The 15,382-nt window shown below is 36.3% G+C and overlaps 1 protein-coding gene across 1 annotated transcript; it reads right to left on the minus strand.

The window, feature by feature from the left end:
• Window positions 1-2,806: 2,806 nt before the first annotated feature.
• On the minus strand, window positions 2,807-10,656 carry Fgf20 (fibroblast growth factor 20). Its single transcript, XM_004633054.1, has 3 exons — window positions 10,322-10,656; window positions 4,207-4,310; window positions 2,807-3,123 (listed from the first exon to the last, which is right to left on the minus strand). The coding sequence occupies exons 1-3, from the start codon at window positions 10,605-10,607 to the stop codon at window positions 2,878-2,880; spliced, it is 636 nt and encodes a 211-aa protein (XP_004633111.1). The 5' UTR covers window positions 10,608-10,656; the 3' UTR covers window positions 2,807-2,877.
• Between the last annotated feature and the right edge of the window lie 4,726 nt (window positions 10,657-15,382).

Genomic DNA, 15,382 nt, shown 5'->3' on the forward strand with positions numbered 1-15,382 from the left:
TGAAGTTCTAAAGTTCTCAATTCCTGCCATCTCTGGAGAGAATTCATCTTTTTTCAGAGTTTCATCAAGAATCCCAAGGGGACCTTCTTTTGGCACACTTGACTAGATGTCAATCTTTAAATTAAATACTTTGGATAAGATGATACATACAACTGATGGACCTTGGCTGTGTCACTATCCCTAGAATGTAGATTAGAATCAATCTTACTAGAACTGCATAAACTTAATTTATCCACTAAAATGTGAGTGATATAACAGAAAATGTTACAAAATTCCACTATAAAAGGAAATATTTTCAGGTTTAACAACTAAAATTCCATTTACACACAAGTAATATCATAATTTGTGCTTTGACTGATCCATTCCAAGTCCTTTACTCATAAATAAGCAGTACTGTCTATCACTCTATCTTCATACATCTGCAAGATGTGAAATCATCTTGCTCCCCAGTCTCAAAGAAAGAACAAAGGCAGCCAGGTGGGATAGAGTATACCTTCTAGTAAGGTGATATTCAATGCAAGGAACTAATGTAAAGGAGACAAAATTTCTCCCACTCCTGGCAATGTTTGAAGCGAACTTTAAATATTCATGACTCTGAAAGAGAATATTTGCTGTAGCCCAAAATTAGAAAGCAACACCTCACCACAGAACATCATGAGATAACATGAGATGGTGTTGAGGAGACCCAGCAAAGTTGGGACAATGGAAACAGAATCATTATGACCACAATAGAGACCATTCCTGCAGGTATATTGCTGAGAAGATAAGCTACTAACAGAAGCCCATCATTTGGTTGGTATTCATATTTATTATTCAACTGATCTATGTCCGACTAAAAATGTAAATACTTCTCCTGCCAGAGCTTTAATTACTCTCAATTTTTCTCATAAGTCCCAAATGCACTGCTATTTATGACTAGTTTGGCCAATTCTATCTTAGTACTATAGACAAGGCTCTGATGCCAAGGTAAAGGAAAATAGTTGTTTTCCTTATAGAAAGTTAAACAATTTTCAGGAAAAAAAATGTGTTACATTATTTCATACAGACATGAAGTGCTCTATGGTTAATAGGTTTATGGGAAAATTCCAAGAAATAATTGCCTGACTACCAATATCTTTGAAGGCATCAATGGCTATCTGAAAAATATACAAAAACTTAGATTTTTTAAGGAAGAAAGAATACTCATTGTACACAAGACTGTTGGCCTGGTTAGCTACTTCTTATCTTTTAGGGTTCATCAGAAGTTCTACCTCTTTAGAGAAGCCCTCTCTGAATCAGTCTGCGTAAGTTCATGTTCTCTCTCTCTTTCTCTTTCTCTCTCTCTCTCTCTCTCTCTCTCTCTCTCTCTCTCTCTCTCTCTCCACAATTTACAATTTCAGTCTTTGTTAGTTTACTTGTTTAGTGTATGTTTCTCCTACCAGACTTTCTTTTATTTGATTTCCACTTCAGACAGGATTTCCTTTTATTTTAGCACAGATAGAACTGAAGCTCTAAAGTTCTCAATCCCTGACATCTCTGGAGAGAATTCATCTTTCTTCAGAGCTTCAGCAAGAAGGGGACCTTTGGGAATAGGATACAGTATGCCTGCTAGCAAAGAGATATTCAATGACAGGAACTAATGTAAAGGAGACAACCATAGAGCACTTTGTGTCTGTATGAAGTAATGTAACGCATTTTCTCTGAAAACTGTTTAACTTTCTACAAGGAAAGCAACTGTTTTTCTTTACCTTGGCATAAGAGCCTTGTCTGTAATACTAAGATAGAATAGGCCAAACTAGTCATGAATAGTAGTGCATTTGGGACTTAAGCACCTTAATAGATCAGCACATTTGCATTAGTACCTAATACAGTAACTGGGGTAAATCCACCTTTAATGAATATTTGCTGGATAAGCAAAAAGGATACCGGACCCCGATAGATGGGCCCTTACCACTATTAGTGAAAATGCCATAGAAGACCAATTCTTTCTATGATCAAATAATGAAAGAAATGTTTGTGAGGGGTTTTTTGCACACTGAGCAAAGAAAATAAGTAAATATAAGTTGGCTATAACATTTGATAATTCCAACATTAGAAGTACTCTAAAAACAAAGTATTTTTGTAGGTCAACAAGTCAGTATTACATTCAGAAGGCAATGGATTACATAAAAATATAATCTACACTCTATTTTTTAGAGATAAATTCAAGATATCTAAATAATAATGTCTTCTTTACAACCCAATACCCAACAAAGTAATGGCACATTAAAGGTATGTTTTGTTGTTTTTTTACTTTTTGTATTGTCTTCATACACCAGTAAAAAATAAAATATTTAATAAATAAATATATTATAAATATTTGCAAGTTGAAAATGTATAAATAAGTCCATTCTTTTAAAAACTTTCTATCTTGGTATGACATGTTTTAGAGTTCATGGTCACCCAGTGTTTTTTAAAATATATAATGCCATATCCTGAAAAATGCTACAAGGTCCTCAAAATTTACATGGTAGCAGTCATGGCCAACTATGTCAATCCATTTCTTCAACATGAAGTATCTATTTTTAATGTAACTTTCAAAGTAAACATAATCCAGAGAGGTGAGGTACCAGTAGCAAATTAGGTGAGGTTCCCATTATCCACAATTCTGCTGATTTTCACCTTCAATGTACTGGTAAAGACAGAGTCAATGTATCTACGGAAACTTAATCCACTTTTAAAGAATGATCTCGATCTACTTTGAGTCAGATATTCTTTCTTAGTCTTCTTTCCAAATTCAGTCTTCCAGTGGAAAAGACTGTAATGTTCTTAATATCTTCCTTAGTTGTTATTAATGATGTGAACGATGATGAAAAGGAGTAGTTGTGGATTTATTCTTTGATAAAGACACTGTCATACTCAAGTATACATCAGAAGGTCCTTGTATAATTCTGGAACTCTTTCTGGATCCACTGGTCTAGGCAAGAAATGTGTAAATTTTTGGTGTCTTTTGGACCTGGCACCATCTCTTGGAGTTCCATCTTTATTAAGTGCCACAAAATACCTGCGGCCAGTATCTCCATGTTTGTAGATATTGGAAGAATAGGTATTATACCAGTTCTCTTCAAATTGTTCCCTAAAGATGCATTCAGAAGTCAGTTTCTCCTAAAAAAAGAAAATAAAGACTACTGTTTAAAAAAATATCTTTGATATTGTGCTGTAGAGTTAATTTTATACTGTCTCATTACTCTAGTTTTTGTGTTGCTGTTGCTGTTTTGTTTAGAAAGGAAAACAAAGCAAAGAACTTATACTTATGAAATGCTTTAAACTCAATATTTAAATATTTATCATAAATCCAAAATTATAAAGATGGCAAATATTCAAATTCAAAAAATTTATTCAGTAAAAGACATATTGCCATAGATACCCCTTTAAATATTCTCTCTTGCTTCAAACATACTTATTCCATTTTGCAATCACTTTCTTTCCTTTCTTTTTTTTTTTTTTTTTTTTTTTTTTTTTTTTTTTGCAGAACCAGGGATTAAACTCAGGCCCTTGCACTTGCCAGGAAAGCACTTATTCTACTGAGCTACCTCCCCAGCCCTATGGTCACTTTCTACAACAGTTCTGCAAGTCCTCTTTTGTGAGCATCTTTATAAGATATGATTAAAGCTTATGGTTATCTTTCAAATAACTTTCTTACAGAAAGCTCAATTTTATCTTATTTCTTTGCCTGTAACTATATTCTTATCAAAAAAAGCAAAACGGGATATATTTTTATTTGGGTTCGGTTAGGGTAATAACCTATACAGCAGCTGTGCATCGTCTAGTGGAAAGATGAGCTCATTGAAATATTACTGGATTTATCCACTGTATTCACCAGACCTGATACCACGTGACCTTGGCTCTTTCTAAAAAGCAACATGACCATGAAATGTAAACATTTTGAGTTGATATAGGATATCAAGGCAGCAATAATGCTTTTTGGTTTTTGGTTTTTGATTTTTTTTTTTTTTTTTTTTTTTTTAAAATAGAGTCTCACTAATCCTCTAAACTGCTCAGGCTAGGCCTATCTTATAAGTTTCCTGCTTCAGCCTCCCAGAGTGTGAGAATTACAGGTGTGCACTACCAGGCCCAGTTCATAAATATATTTTGTTTATTTCTTCTAACAAACATTATTAGTAGGTAAGTAATTACAAAATAGCCATGATTTCAAGAATAATAAGAAAAATAAGGAATAATACGTACTGATCCATAGAGTTCTCCTTTGTCATTCATTCCAAGGTAAAGACCACTGTCCACACCTCTAATACTGACCAGTCCCACTGCCACACTGATGAATTCTAGGATACCTGTATTTATATACAAAACAATGATTTGTATTTATTAATGAATATATAAGTAATAAAAATCTTATAAATCACAGTAGTGTATCAATACTGGTACATCTAGTGATGGACTCATACATAGAAGTCCTTATTAAGCTGAAAAGTACAGTGTAATTATTATTAAGACACTCTTGTTTTTCAGATTTGTAAAAAAGCTAAAAAGAGAAAACCTGCGCGTACATCCATATTTAAGTTTGAAACCTTACATGGGACTGAGTTGGGTTTGAATTCCAATTGATCAATATACTAGCTAGTTTGCTTAGGTAAGTCATTACTTTGAATTCCAATTTTGTCATATGCAATGTAGATGATGAAGATTTACACATTTATGAATTCAAAAAATTGAAGATGTTGGGCTGGTGAGATGGCTCAGTGGTCTAAAGCACCTACTTAGAACAAGCTTAGCAAAGCACAGGGACCGCGGTTCAATCCCCCAGCACCACATGCCAGCCAGCCCCGCCCCCTGGTGGGCTGAGCTGAACACACACACACACACACACACACACACACACAATAAAAAATTTGAAAAAAAAATTGAAGATGTCATAAGTCAGCACATTATTGATATATTTAAAACTGAAAAGTATTCAATGAGAAGAAAGATTTGTACTAATAGTGTTTGGACAGGACATTCTGTCTGCATCTTGTACTACGGATAACCACTAAGATGATAAAAATCTACAACGTATTATTTATTGAAACTGGCCTATTAATCAGTTTTGAAACTGTCTCATTGATATTTGTTTCTCAATAAAATAAAGAAATAGATAGATAGATAGATAGATAGATAGATAGATAGATAGATAGATAAAACTGAAAAGTACTTAGTCTTCCATGCTTCTATTAATTAGTTATGGCCATTGTCTATTAATTATTTTGCTTTTGTTTACAATGAATCAGGTCAATCTTTTTCTAGTAGTAGCATGCTCTACATGGATACAAAAGTTTTATGGCTTATCATGAGCTTCTACTTATACTTTTTCATTTGGTCTTAAAAAACAATTCCTTAAGATAGGAAAGGAAGATATTACCATACTTATTTTATACATAAAAAACTGAGAATCAAGGGCTGGCCAAATACCTCAGCAGATTAAAGCACCTGCAAGCAGGTGCAGGGGCCCAAGAGGTTTGATCCCCCAGCCTGTTATGCCAGCCCATCCCAGGGGTATGCTGAGATGGCAATTGAGACTGGGCGTGGTGGCACACGCCTGTAATCCCGGCTCTTGGGAGGCTGTAAACTGGCAGATGACTATGAGTCCAATCTAGTAGTGAGATCCTGAACACCTTGTAGACCCTTTCCTAAAATAATAATAATAATAATAATAATAATAATAATAATAATAAACTGAGGTATATAAAGGCTTATTGACTTCCTTAGGAAGCATTACGTTTGTAATTAATAACACTAATACTTGATCTTATATCTCCTATGTCCTAATCCAGTATTTCTACTCCAGAACAGTTTAAGGACAGTACAACATTTTCAATATTTTACAGATACAAAATATGTTGTTTCCTATGACATGACTTTTTAAAAACTAAATTATAAAGTTCAAAGAAGTAAAAAGACTTCATAATTAATTGTATGTGATAGCCAAATGCCAAAAACTGGGTCATACAAGTAGATTTTGCTACCAATAATTTTCTAGGGTTTTTTTGGTGAAGCTAGTTTTGAAAATGCTCTGTTCGATGCAATAATACACCACAGTTCAAAAAATTTTAAAAACTCTCCGTAGCTTTTTTTTTGCTTGTTTTTTGCTGCATACTGTAACCTTTGGACTAATGCCTTTGTCTAGTTCTTTCCTTTGGGCTGCTGGAAAAGTGTTGCCATACTTTCTATGCTTGGGTCTGCCTTCCTCAATAGATTCCTTCCTTCACCCTTTCACCCCTTCTTAAGCTCTGTAAACAGTATAAATGTGTACCAGTTAGACTGACTCTTGCTCGTAAGTCATTTCTTGATTTATTGTACAAGTTCCTGCTTGGACACGTGATACTCCCAAGGCCAAGGGAAAGTACAGAATCTGACTACTTGCTGATATAGAAAACTATTCTCTCCAGAGTTTAATTTACTCTTTGGCAGAAACATAGATTCTTAGCAAGACAAATAAGCCCTTTGAAACTATGAGGAGATCATGTAGAACACTAGAGCTATCAAGGATCTCACAGCAACAATACACTACTAAATAGTCCATAAGTGACTTGAAAGAGCCAGTGTTCCTAATAGAGAGCCTAAGGCAGAGAGAAGATAAGATGTCACAGGAAGACCTTGACTATAAGAAAGCCATCATGATGACAACTGCAGAATAGGGAGTAAAGAAAAACCAAATTCATGACCAAGCTCATCTGTAAGAGAGTCCTGTTAGGAACAAAAATAGAACCCTGACACATAATTGTTATAAAATATATCAATAGGGTTTAATTCAAAATATAATCACTAATATATATTTCCTTTAACTTATATTAAATTTCATTCCAAATAAAAAGTATGGTATAACTAACATGCATAAAACTTGATTTCCTTTAAATATCTGATTTACATTGATACACTTGTGTTTCAAAGAACAGGAACTGAGTAACTTATTAGAATGTAGACTAGATCAGTTCTCAAGAACAATAGAAGGAAATGATTTTCTTATAATGAAATTATACAACACATCTTACTAAGTATTCATTTTTCCTGGGAAACTAAGTAGTAAATTAGTAAAATAGTAAATAGTAACATTTTAATTTTCGTCTTAAAACAATATTTTCATCCTGCAAAAATATGTGATTATAAAGTATTATTACACATGTTCTTAGAATAATTATAGTCAGTAGTTTCAAACTTATTAAGCAACATCTAAAACCTCATACATAACCAAGCATAAGTAATTTTGCAATGGTCCGTGAAACAGATGGGAAAAAGGTTATGTGTTTTTGTGTTCCTCTTAGAGATTTTAGCCACACTTTATAATTCTGATCCTTTTTCTCCTCAAGGAAATAGTATACTACATAGTAATTTGTAATCATTTGATTCTTAAATTCGATTTGACAAGTCTTTCTTATTTATAATATGAGGTGGCAAGTAAGCTAATTCCTTTACAAAGAGTAGACATGAAAAACTTTCCTCAAGAGGTAATCACAGATTTTAGATAGATTTTCTAATGCCCAGTGTCCCATAAAAACACTTGGAGGTACTTTGTCTTTCTGGTATCATTTTCAAAGCCAGCCCTTTTAAAAATCATAATAAACAGGTGAGTCAACCCACAATGCAACCACATCAGACAAATCTATGGAGAATAAGGGAGAATAAAGGAAAAAGCTTTAAAGGAATATGTTTGATCTCAGGCTAAAGCTTTAGAAAAAAAAAAAGAGTCCGTGTTTATGTATTAGGTAAGGTCTTCCTACAGTACTACTGTGAAGAAAAACTGCTTTAAACACAGAATTAACTTATATAGGGAATTATTTTAACCTCCATAAGACTTTCCTGTTTATCTTTTATTAATATAGTTTTGAAATTTTCCAATCATAATTCTGAGTTTTTATTTGATCATGGCTAAATTAGTGTAAAATTATCAAAATGTTTTTAATATTTTAAATAGCCATTCTTAGTTTTTTTCAAAATTCTGTCTGATGACACAGAAATAAATTTGAAAGAAAAATAGCAAAATAATTTAATAATTAAAAATTCAGATACTAGTAAAAGAAGGTAAACCCAGACAAGATGCATGCAGTATTACGAACTGTCTTCTCACCTATACACCCTGGTACTAAATAATGATGTCTAAGCTATAACAGGCCGCTAGGATGCACTACAATGCATCATATAAAGACTTCCTTCCTTTAGACTGCCAGACTAATCTGAGTTACAGTCCTTTTGTGCAGCAATGAATATTTTGTAGCTCTATATAATCTTCCACAATAGTGGCAACTTTAACTAGCACAAAAACAACCTAACTAGTAATTTTGCAATTACTAACTCTACAAAATTGTAGTTGAAAAACATGTGCTAGCAGAATGGTAATTCTGACATGCAACATTCTACCCTAAAGGAATGGATGTAAATCTCAGATGAATGTTATTAAGTCTCCAACTATTTATTATTCTCTTTGTATAGGGTCAGCCTTGCAGAGACACAAAGTAGGAGTGGTAATTCTTGTCAATGAAGAGATCACAAGTGAATTAATAGCATCTTAAAGGAAGACTTTCCACATCTATACTGTGTTTGTCAGGAAAGTCTGAATATTTCCTAAGATTAACTTTTACTTTCTCTACCTATCACATTGTGTCCATTTCTAAATCTTTCTGGTATCTTGACCTTGTTTCTATCCTGAGTAGCATGCAGTCATTCTTAAAGAGAAATGAGCCACCTGGTATTGGCAAAGTTCTTTAGATTCAGAATCTTAGCTACCTCAATCAAAAAAAAAAAAAAAAAAAAAAAAAAAAACATGACCCCAGGTTGGCCACTAGGTCATGACACTCTTGACTCATAGTCAATAGGAATTTGGAATAGATCAGTGGAAGCTGCAAACATATGGGTTTTAAAAAGTTAATTTTCTAAGCCTTTAAGTGCTACCAAATGACCACCACATGCTTATGTTGGCATCTAAAGTTACAAATGCCCCTTAAATGGAGATTTACACTTCTCCAAACTTTCAATGAGTACTACAAGTAAAAAAAAAAAAAAAAGCATAAGGCAAACAAGGGGAAGAGGACAAGATAACAGGGCCATTCTTAATTCAGATTCTCAAAGAATTCTATAGAGCAAAGGAAAGGAGAACCATGTTACATTTTCATATTGCTGATGGAAAGAATCTATGTAAAAGATAATGAATTTCTCCAGTGACAGCACAAATGAGATCATCAAAATCTCTCAAGAGTGCTAGTAAGTTAACTCTAATCCAAGAAAATTTTTAGGTATGCGGAAAAGATCCTAGGATGTTAGCATGAGAAAGTGCCTTAAAGAGATATCCTAATTTAATCCATCATTGAACAGATTAAGAAAGAAAAAACCAAACACCTAAGACTCCTACTATGAAGTCACCCGTTAGTTACACAGCTAGCTAGGAAGTAATTTACAGTAGAATCCTTATAAATTTCCTAATCTAACTCCTAACTCCTCTGTAACAAGCTCTGTCACAATCACTTGTCTGCTCCTAGGCAATACTGCCTGAGATATTACCAAACCTCTCTCTGTTCTGTGTTCCCATATCTTCTTTCCTTTCCCCATTTCCTCTTAGCTAAGGCCAATATCAAGATCATTGCTTTCGAGTTTTGTAATTGCTAAAGAGGACTTTGGCTGACGAACTGAGCATGCTCAGGAGCCGCACACACTCCCCTCCCTTCCTTTTGTCACCCAGATAGAATTCTAGCTCAAAGAACTCCAGTCAGGTGAGCCAGACTGTAACAATGGTGCCCGTGGAAAGTTAATCTGTTACGTCTTCAGGTGAACATTTACCGTTCTCTAGGCAGAGACTTAAATGCTCGCGTCCTGGACAAGAACGATCTCCTGACAGTAGCCACGGAGGAATAATCAACTGCGTGGAAGTGTTTGAAGCAGCAGAATACTTCCTGTTGTTAATTTTTGAAAAGTAGGTGATACTGGGGAAGTGTGAAAGGAAATTGGAGGAAAAATAATAAACGGGTAGTTTTCAAATAATGAGACTGCCTGCGAGATTAGGGTAAGAGAAAAAAAAAATAGGATTCGGCGTCCAGGTCCAAGTGTCTCAAGCAGTAGGGAGGCCAGAGGAGCAAGGAGCGCCCTAAGCACCCACCTATTCTTTTTTTCCTGCAAGTCTGACAGCCGGAGGGCAGGAACATTCCTCCCTGACCCGAGCGGGCCCGCCCTTCAGCCCCAGCCTGCACGTCCTTCCCTTGGGATGCGCCCAGGTGGGCTCTGGGCTGCGCCAGCTCTGCCCCTCTCCGGCAAGCAAGAGAAAAGTCATGCGGGCAGGGAAGAGGAGCCACGGGGGGACAGGCGGGATGTGGGTACCTACCGAAGAGGCTGTGGTCCTGCCGGGTGCCCTGCACGCTGCCATCCGGCAGGATCTGCAGGTGGAAGCCGGTGCGGCAGTAGAGCTGCCGACGGCGCAGGATCCCGTGCAGGTGCGCCAGCTCCGCAGACCCCGGCCCGCCGCGCATACCGCGCTCTGCCGCGCCCCGCCGCTCGCCCAGCAGAGGCGGCCGCTCCCCAGCAGGAGGCAGCAGAAAGTGCGAGCCCACCTGCTGGCCCAAGCCTTCCAGGCCTCCCAAAAAGCCCCCAACTTCGGCTAAGGGAGCCATGGAGGGGCCAGAGCTAAAGGCAGAAGATCCCGAAAAGACTCCCCAATAAAAAGTGCAGCGGGGTAACAAGATGGGCGGCAGTTACAGTAAAACGAGCGCAAAAAGTTGATGCCCCGTTACTTCTGGGAGGTCGCTGGAAGGACTGTGCACTGAGATAGCAGGAGAGCTTTCACTGTCTTGCAGCGATCTTCTCTCCTTGGCTAGGTGAGGGCCAGCCGCTGGCTTTGCAGAAACATCTATAGGTGCCGCTGCCACTACTGGGGCTGGGGGCTGGGGCTCCACCTCCGCACACTGGTCAGATGAGAGTCCTGTGTACATACACACCGAGTATATATGCGAGTCCTCTTGACATATGCTAATCAAGTCCTTTCATGCTCGCTGGGGAAGTTGGTTCTGTTTGAAATCTTAAACCGACCTCCTCTCAACACGTTTTCGCTCTTCGGAAGTGACCCAGAGGGGCCCTTGACAGTTCTCTATCCATGCACTCATAAAAATCATTCCCGCACTTGACCACAGTCAGCCAGCATTCGGGAAGGCTCAGTGCAGGTTCCTCTTCAGGGTTATCTTTGGGACAACGGTAATGCTGTTTGACTGCTGCTGCGCAACCGTTGCCTTTGATGTGAGCTCTTTTGCAGTGAAAGATCCCTGGGAAAAGGAGCCCAACTTGGCAGTATATAGAAGGGCGGGGTGGGGAGGGGGCACAGAAAAGGAGGGCATGAGTGGGAGGAGGAAAAAGAAAAAGAGCAGGAAAATTGGACTCCTTGAGACTGCTGGGAGCCTGCAGTGGACAGGTGCAAAAGAAGGTAAAAAGAAGGAGAAGGGAAAAGGGCGTCACCTGAGGCTTAGACCTGCCCAGACACACATGAAAGGAAAATCAAAGCTTTGACAGTTTAACTCACTAATTTTAAAACACTAATAAAATGTACAAGCATTACCCTTTTCTTTTATCATTTAGATGGGGGATTTTCTTTACATAATCAGGGTTAGCTTAGGAACACCCTTCCCCCCTTTCCAAGTTCTCTTTAATGTTTACCTTTACTCAGTGTATGACATAACCATGATTGGCTTCTTTCTATATGAAAGTTTGAGGTCGTGTGCTAAAGTGGATTTTAATTAGCATAAAAAATAACATAATATCATCATACAGCAAGGGTTTAAGAGTAAACCCAAATAGGCTAAAAAGAGATTGTTGACATTGTTATATTTTGCCACAATAGAAAATGGATAACTGGAATAGTGTTATGAGAGAGGAGCAACCCCTGGGTGTCTTATCCAATGTAACAGCATTTTCTTCCCAAGTGCACTTTCTTAAAGGCTAGACCTTTGAGGGTGGGTAAATTACAAAGCTTAATAACTAAATGAAAATAATATTGTTGACTGATATATTTTGAGACTTCACTGTTTACTGGTGAAATTTAAGACTGACTGAGAAAGTCATTGAAGTGAGGGATACATATACATTTCAACTCTAAAACTTCATTTTTGTACAAATAAAATTCAAGATCTTCTGTTAAAATTTCTCTGTGGCAGAAAAGTTGGGAAACATTTAGAAGACTTACACTTCCTCTGAGCAAAAAGTTTTAGAGAGTCACTTAGGATTAGTTTTTTAAGTCTTGTTCTACTGTCAGTTCAGCAAAAGCCTAAATCTGGGAGTTCAGCTGGATTTCACCAGTTTATTTTCTCTGAAGGATTGTTTTGTTTTGTTTTGTTTTGTTTTGTTTTGCTAACTAATTGGCAGGTGCCTTAAAGTAGGTAGAGTTACACCTTTTCATCACCATGGGCCAGAGTCCTGACCCTTGTGCAACCAAATTGTAAGATAATTGTCCATAAAGCAAGTGATTTACTGTTGATAGGTATGAAATAAAACCACTGGCTAAAAACAGTAAATAGATATATAACTTTTTAAATACATATTGCTAAGTCTGTTTTAAATGCACCAAGTAGATGTCATATTATATCACCTTTCAAATAACAACAGTCTGTCTTGTGGTAGGACCCCCAAATCCACCATAATCAAGATTTCAAAGCACATCTGTGTAAACATTATCACATCAGTGTAAAACATCAACCAATGAGCTTTTACTTTGAACCAAATCTTAATTGCAGTGTTAAATCAAAGAAAGTTAGATCAAAGTTGTGTGAATTTCATAGCAGGATAAGTAAAGTACCCAGATCATACATTGATCACTTTTAAAGAGGCGATACTTACAGGTTTTTAACTTATTACAAGTGCCTTTTAATGAGGTTTGTTTCAAGGTCTAAGTTCTGTGCAACCTAAGGTGCTGTTAATTATTGCACAATGAATATATATTATTGTCACCTGCTCCTAAAGGTACTGGTTCAATCTATAAAATACTTCCTCACATGAATTGCATTCCTGCTCTGTAATCTAGGGCTCTAATACTATTTAAATGCCTTCTTTTACACACACACACACACACACACACACACACACACACACACACATGCATTAAGAGAAAATTTACAAATGTAGCCATAAAACCCCAAAGAATTTAATAATAGAGCTACCTTGTCTTTGTACACCTTAGCATTATTGTGTCTTTTCCTTTGTCTGATCACAGTGGCCCTGGATTATTTACTTCATTGAAAAAATGTCCTGAATTCCACCTGAATCATTTAGTCCAGAGTCCAACATCCCAGGGCAATTTCTTTAACCCCTCTAAATACTTCTATTTCCTCTTTTATGAATACGTACAATATATCTCGTGCCTAGTGCACTATGGGTAATGTTTCTTTGAGACTTTAATGTAAAAATACATAGGAAATAGATTTTTAAACCATAAAGATTTCTAAGTATATAATGTACTAGAAAACTTCAGTTGTTGGGACACTTTTTATATTTCAAATGTAATCTCTTTAAAATACAAAATAAATTCTTTATTCCAAAAACAAACTTTTAATGTGTAAATTGTGAATGGTGCTCAATGTTATTTTATAAAGAACCAGAATAGAAACAAAAAGATAAGGATTTCTTTTGTTTGTTTTAGTCATGTGACAGGAAAAGATAACATTAAAGTTTTTTTTTTCACATTGCTGTGATGATATCATGGGAAGTTAAATAATTTTGAAGAGTGTTTTACAAGAGTACATTATTCAACTTTTAAGTATACACTGCAATCTAATCAACTTTGCCTATACCGTACTTCCTAGAGACCACACTTGCCTTGCTGTTGCACAAGTAGGTCATATGACTTCTACTTCCACAGTATGTAAGTTACAGTTTTCCAGAATAATAATCCTATAGCTTTTCAGTCAGCATATTGCCATGAAGCTTTACTTTTACACATTAAAGAAAAGAAACAATGCCTTCTGTTGTTTCTAAGTATAACCTGAAAAAAATGAGCTGATTTAAGTCATGACTTATACCCAGGATAAAATTAATGTACACTTCAGTAATATTATTCCTTATTCTTAGTTACAAGGTATTGACAACAACATAAATTTTCATGTATAAGAAACTGGTTGTGGGCTGTGCATGGTGGTGGTTCATGCCTTTAATCCCAGAACTTGGCAAGAAGATGGATGCTTTGAGTTTAAGGCTACAATGTGAGCCTGGGCTACAACGTGAGTTCAAGGCCAGACTGAACTGCATAACAAAACCCATCTCAAAAGGACCAAAAAAATGTTGAATAACTTATGAGACCCCCCAAAGGATCATTGTATAGCTGGGAAAATTAGTGAAAAAGATTTCTACAAACTAATACAAAGCATTTTCAGGTCATATTATTATGCAAAAAGGAAAGTACACAAGAATATTCAGAGGTGCTATATTTTATGTAAGAAAGAAGGAGATCAAGAAACTTCTATATGCATATGCTTGCTTTTTCAAAGCCAACACAGGATGGTAAACCAAAAACTAATAACAATGGTTAGCTGGAGAATGAAGTAGAAGATGGTAACGTGATAGTTCTCTGGAAAATTTTTTAAAGTTTTGACTTTAGGAGAAATTTTTACATTTTACACTTTTAAAGCAAAATAAAATAAACAAGTATAGAGGTGGAGGAACAAAGCTAAGAACAAATGAACTCAAATGTATTCAAGTGAACAACATAATCACACAAGAAAATATTGTTTTAATAATTGAGTCACTCTCTCTTTCTGTCTGTCTCTCTGTCTCTGTCTCTTTCTGTCTCTCTGTCTCTCTCTGTCTCTGTCTCTGTCTCTCTCTCTCTCTCTCTCTCTCTCTCTCTCTCTCTATATATATATATATATATATATATATATATATATTACTGGGAATTGAACTCATGACCTTGTGCTTGCCAGGTAGCTGCTGTGCTGCTGAACCACAGCCCCGTAATTCTCAAATATATAATCAAAGACATAATAAATAAGCAAATGCTGCAACGAAAAAGATTGATTTTTCTCGGTGTGGTAAAAGTTGGAGAAGTACATCACAGGACTAAGCAAATGAGCAAGTGTACAGAGGATAAGAACTAGGTTTCATTGTTAGAGAATGAAACTCAGATATGAAAAGAAAAAAGACTAGAATGGGCTTGAAATGAGTATAGTGCCAAATTGGAATTATAGTTATCTGTATTAGCTCATGGCCCCTCCTAGTAATCTGTCTCTCTCTGCCTCTCTCTCTCTCTGCCTCTCTGTCTGTCTCTGTCTCTCTGTCTCTTTCTCTCTTTCTCTCTGTCTCTGTCTCTCTCTTTGTCTCTCTGTCTCTGTCTCTCTTTGTCTATCTCTGTCTCTCTGTCTCTCTGTCTCTTTCTCTCTCTCTGTTTCTGTCTCTCTCTGTCTATCTCTCT

Source organism: Octodon degus, unplaced genomic scaffold (assembly GCF_000260255.1).
Source record: "Octodon degus isolate 3935 unplaced genomic scaffold, OctDeg1.0 scaffold00051, whole genome shotgun sequence".
NCBI classification, from domain to species: Eukaryota; Metazoa; Chordata; class Mammalia; order Rodentia; family Octodontidae; genus Octodon; species Octodon degus.

What these genes read in the sequence shown, in the direction of transcription:
- Fgf20 (XM_004633054.1), bottom strand. Translation starts at nt 10,607, where the DNA reads ATGGCTCCCTTAGCCGAAGTTGGGGGCTTTTTGGGAGGCCTGGAAGGC. An exon ending in GCAGGACCACAGCCTCTTCG is followed by an intron (nt 4,311 to 10,321) that starts GTAGGTACCCAC and finishes ATATAAATACAG; the next exon opens with GTATCCTAGAATTCATCAGT. An exon ending in AAGGAGAACTCTATGGATCA is followed by an intron (nt 3,124 to 4,206) that starts GTACGTATTATT and finishes TTCTTTTTTTAG; the next exon opens with GAGAAACTGACTTCTGAATG.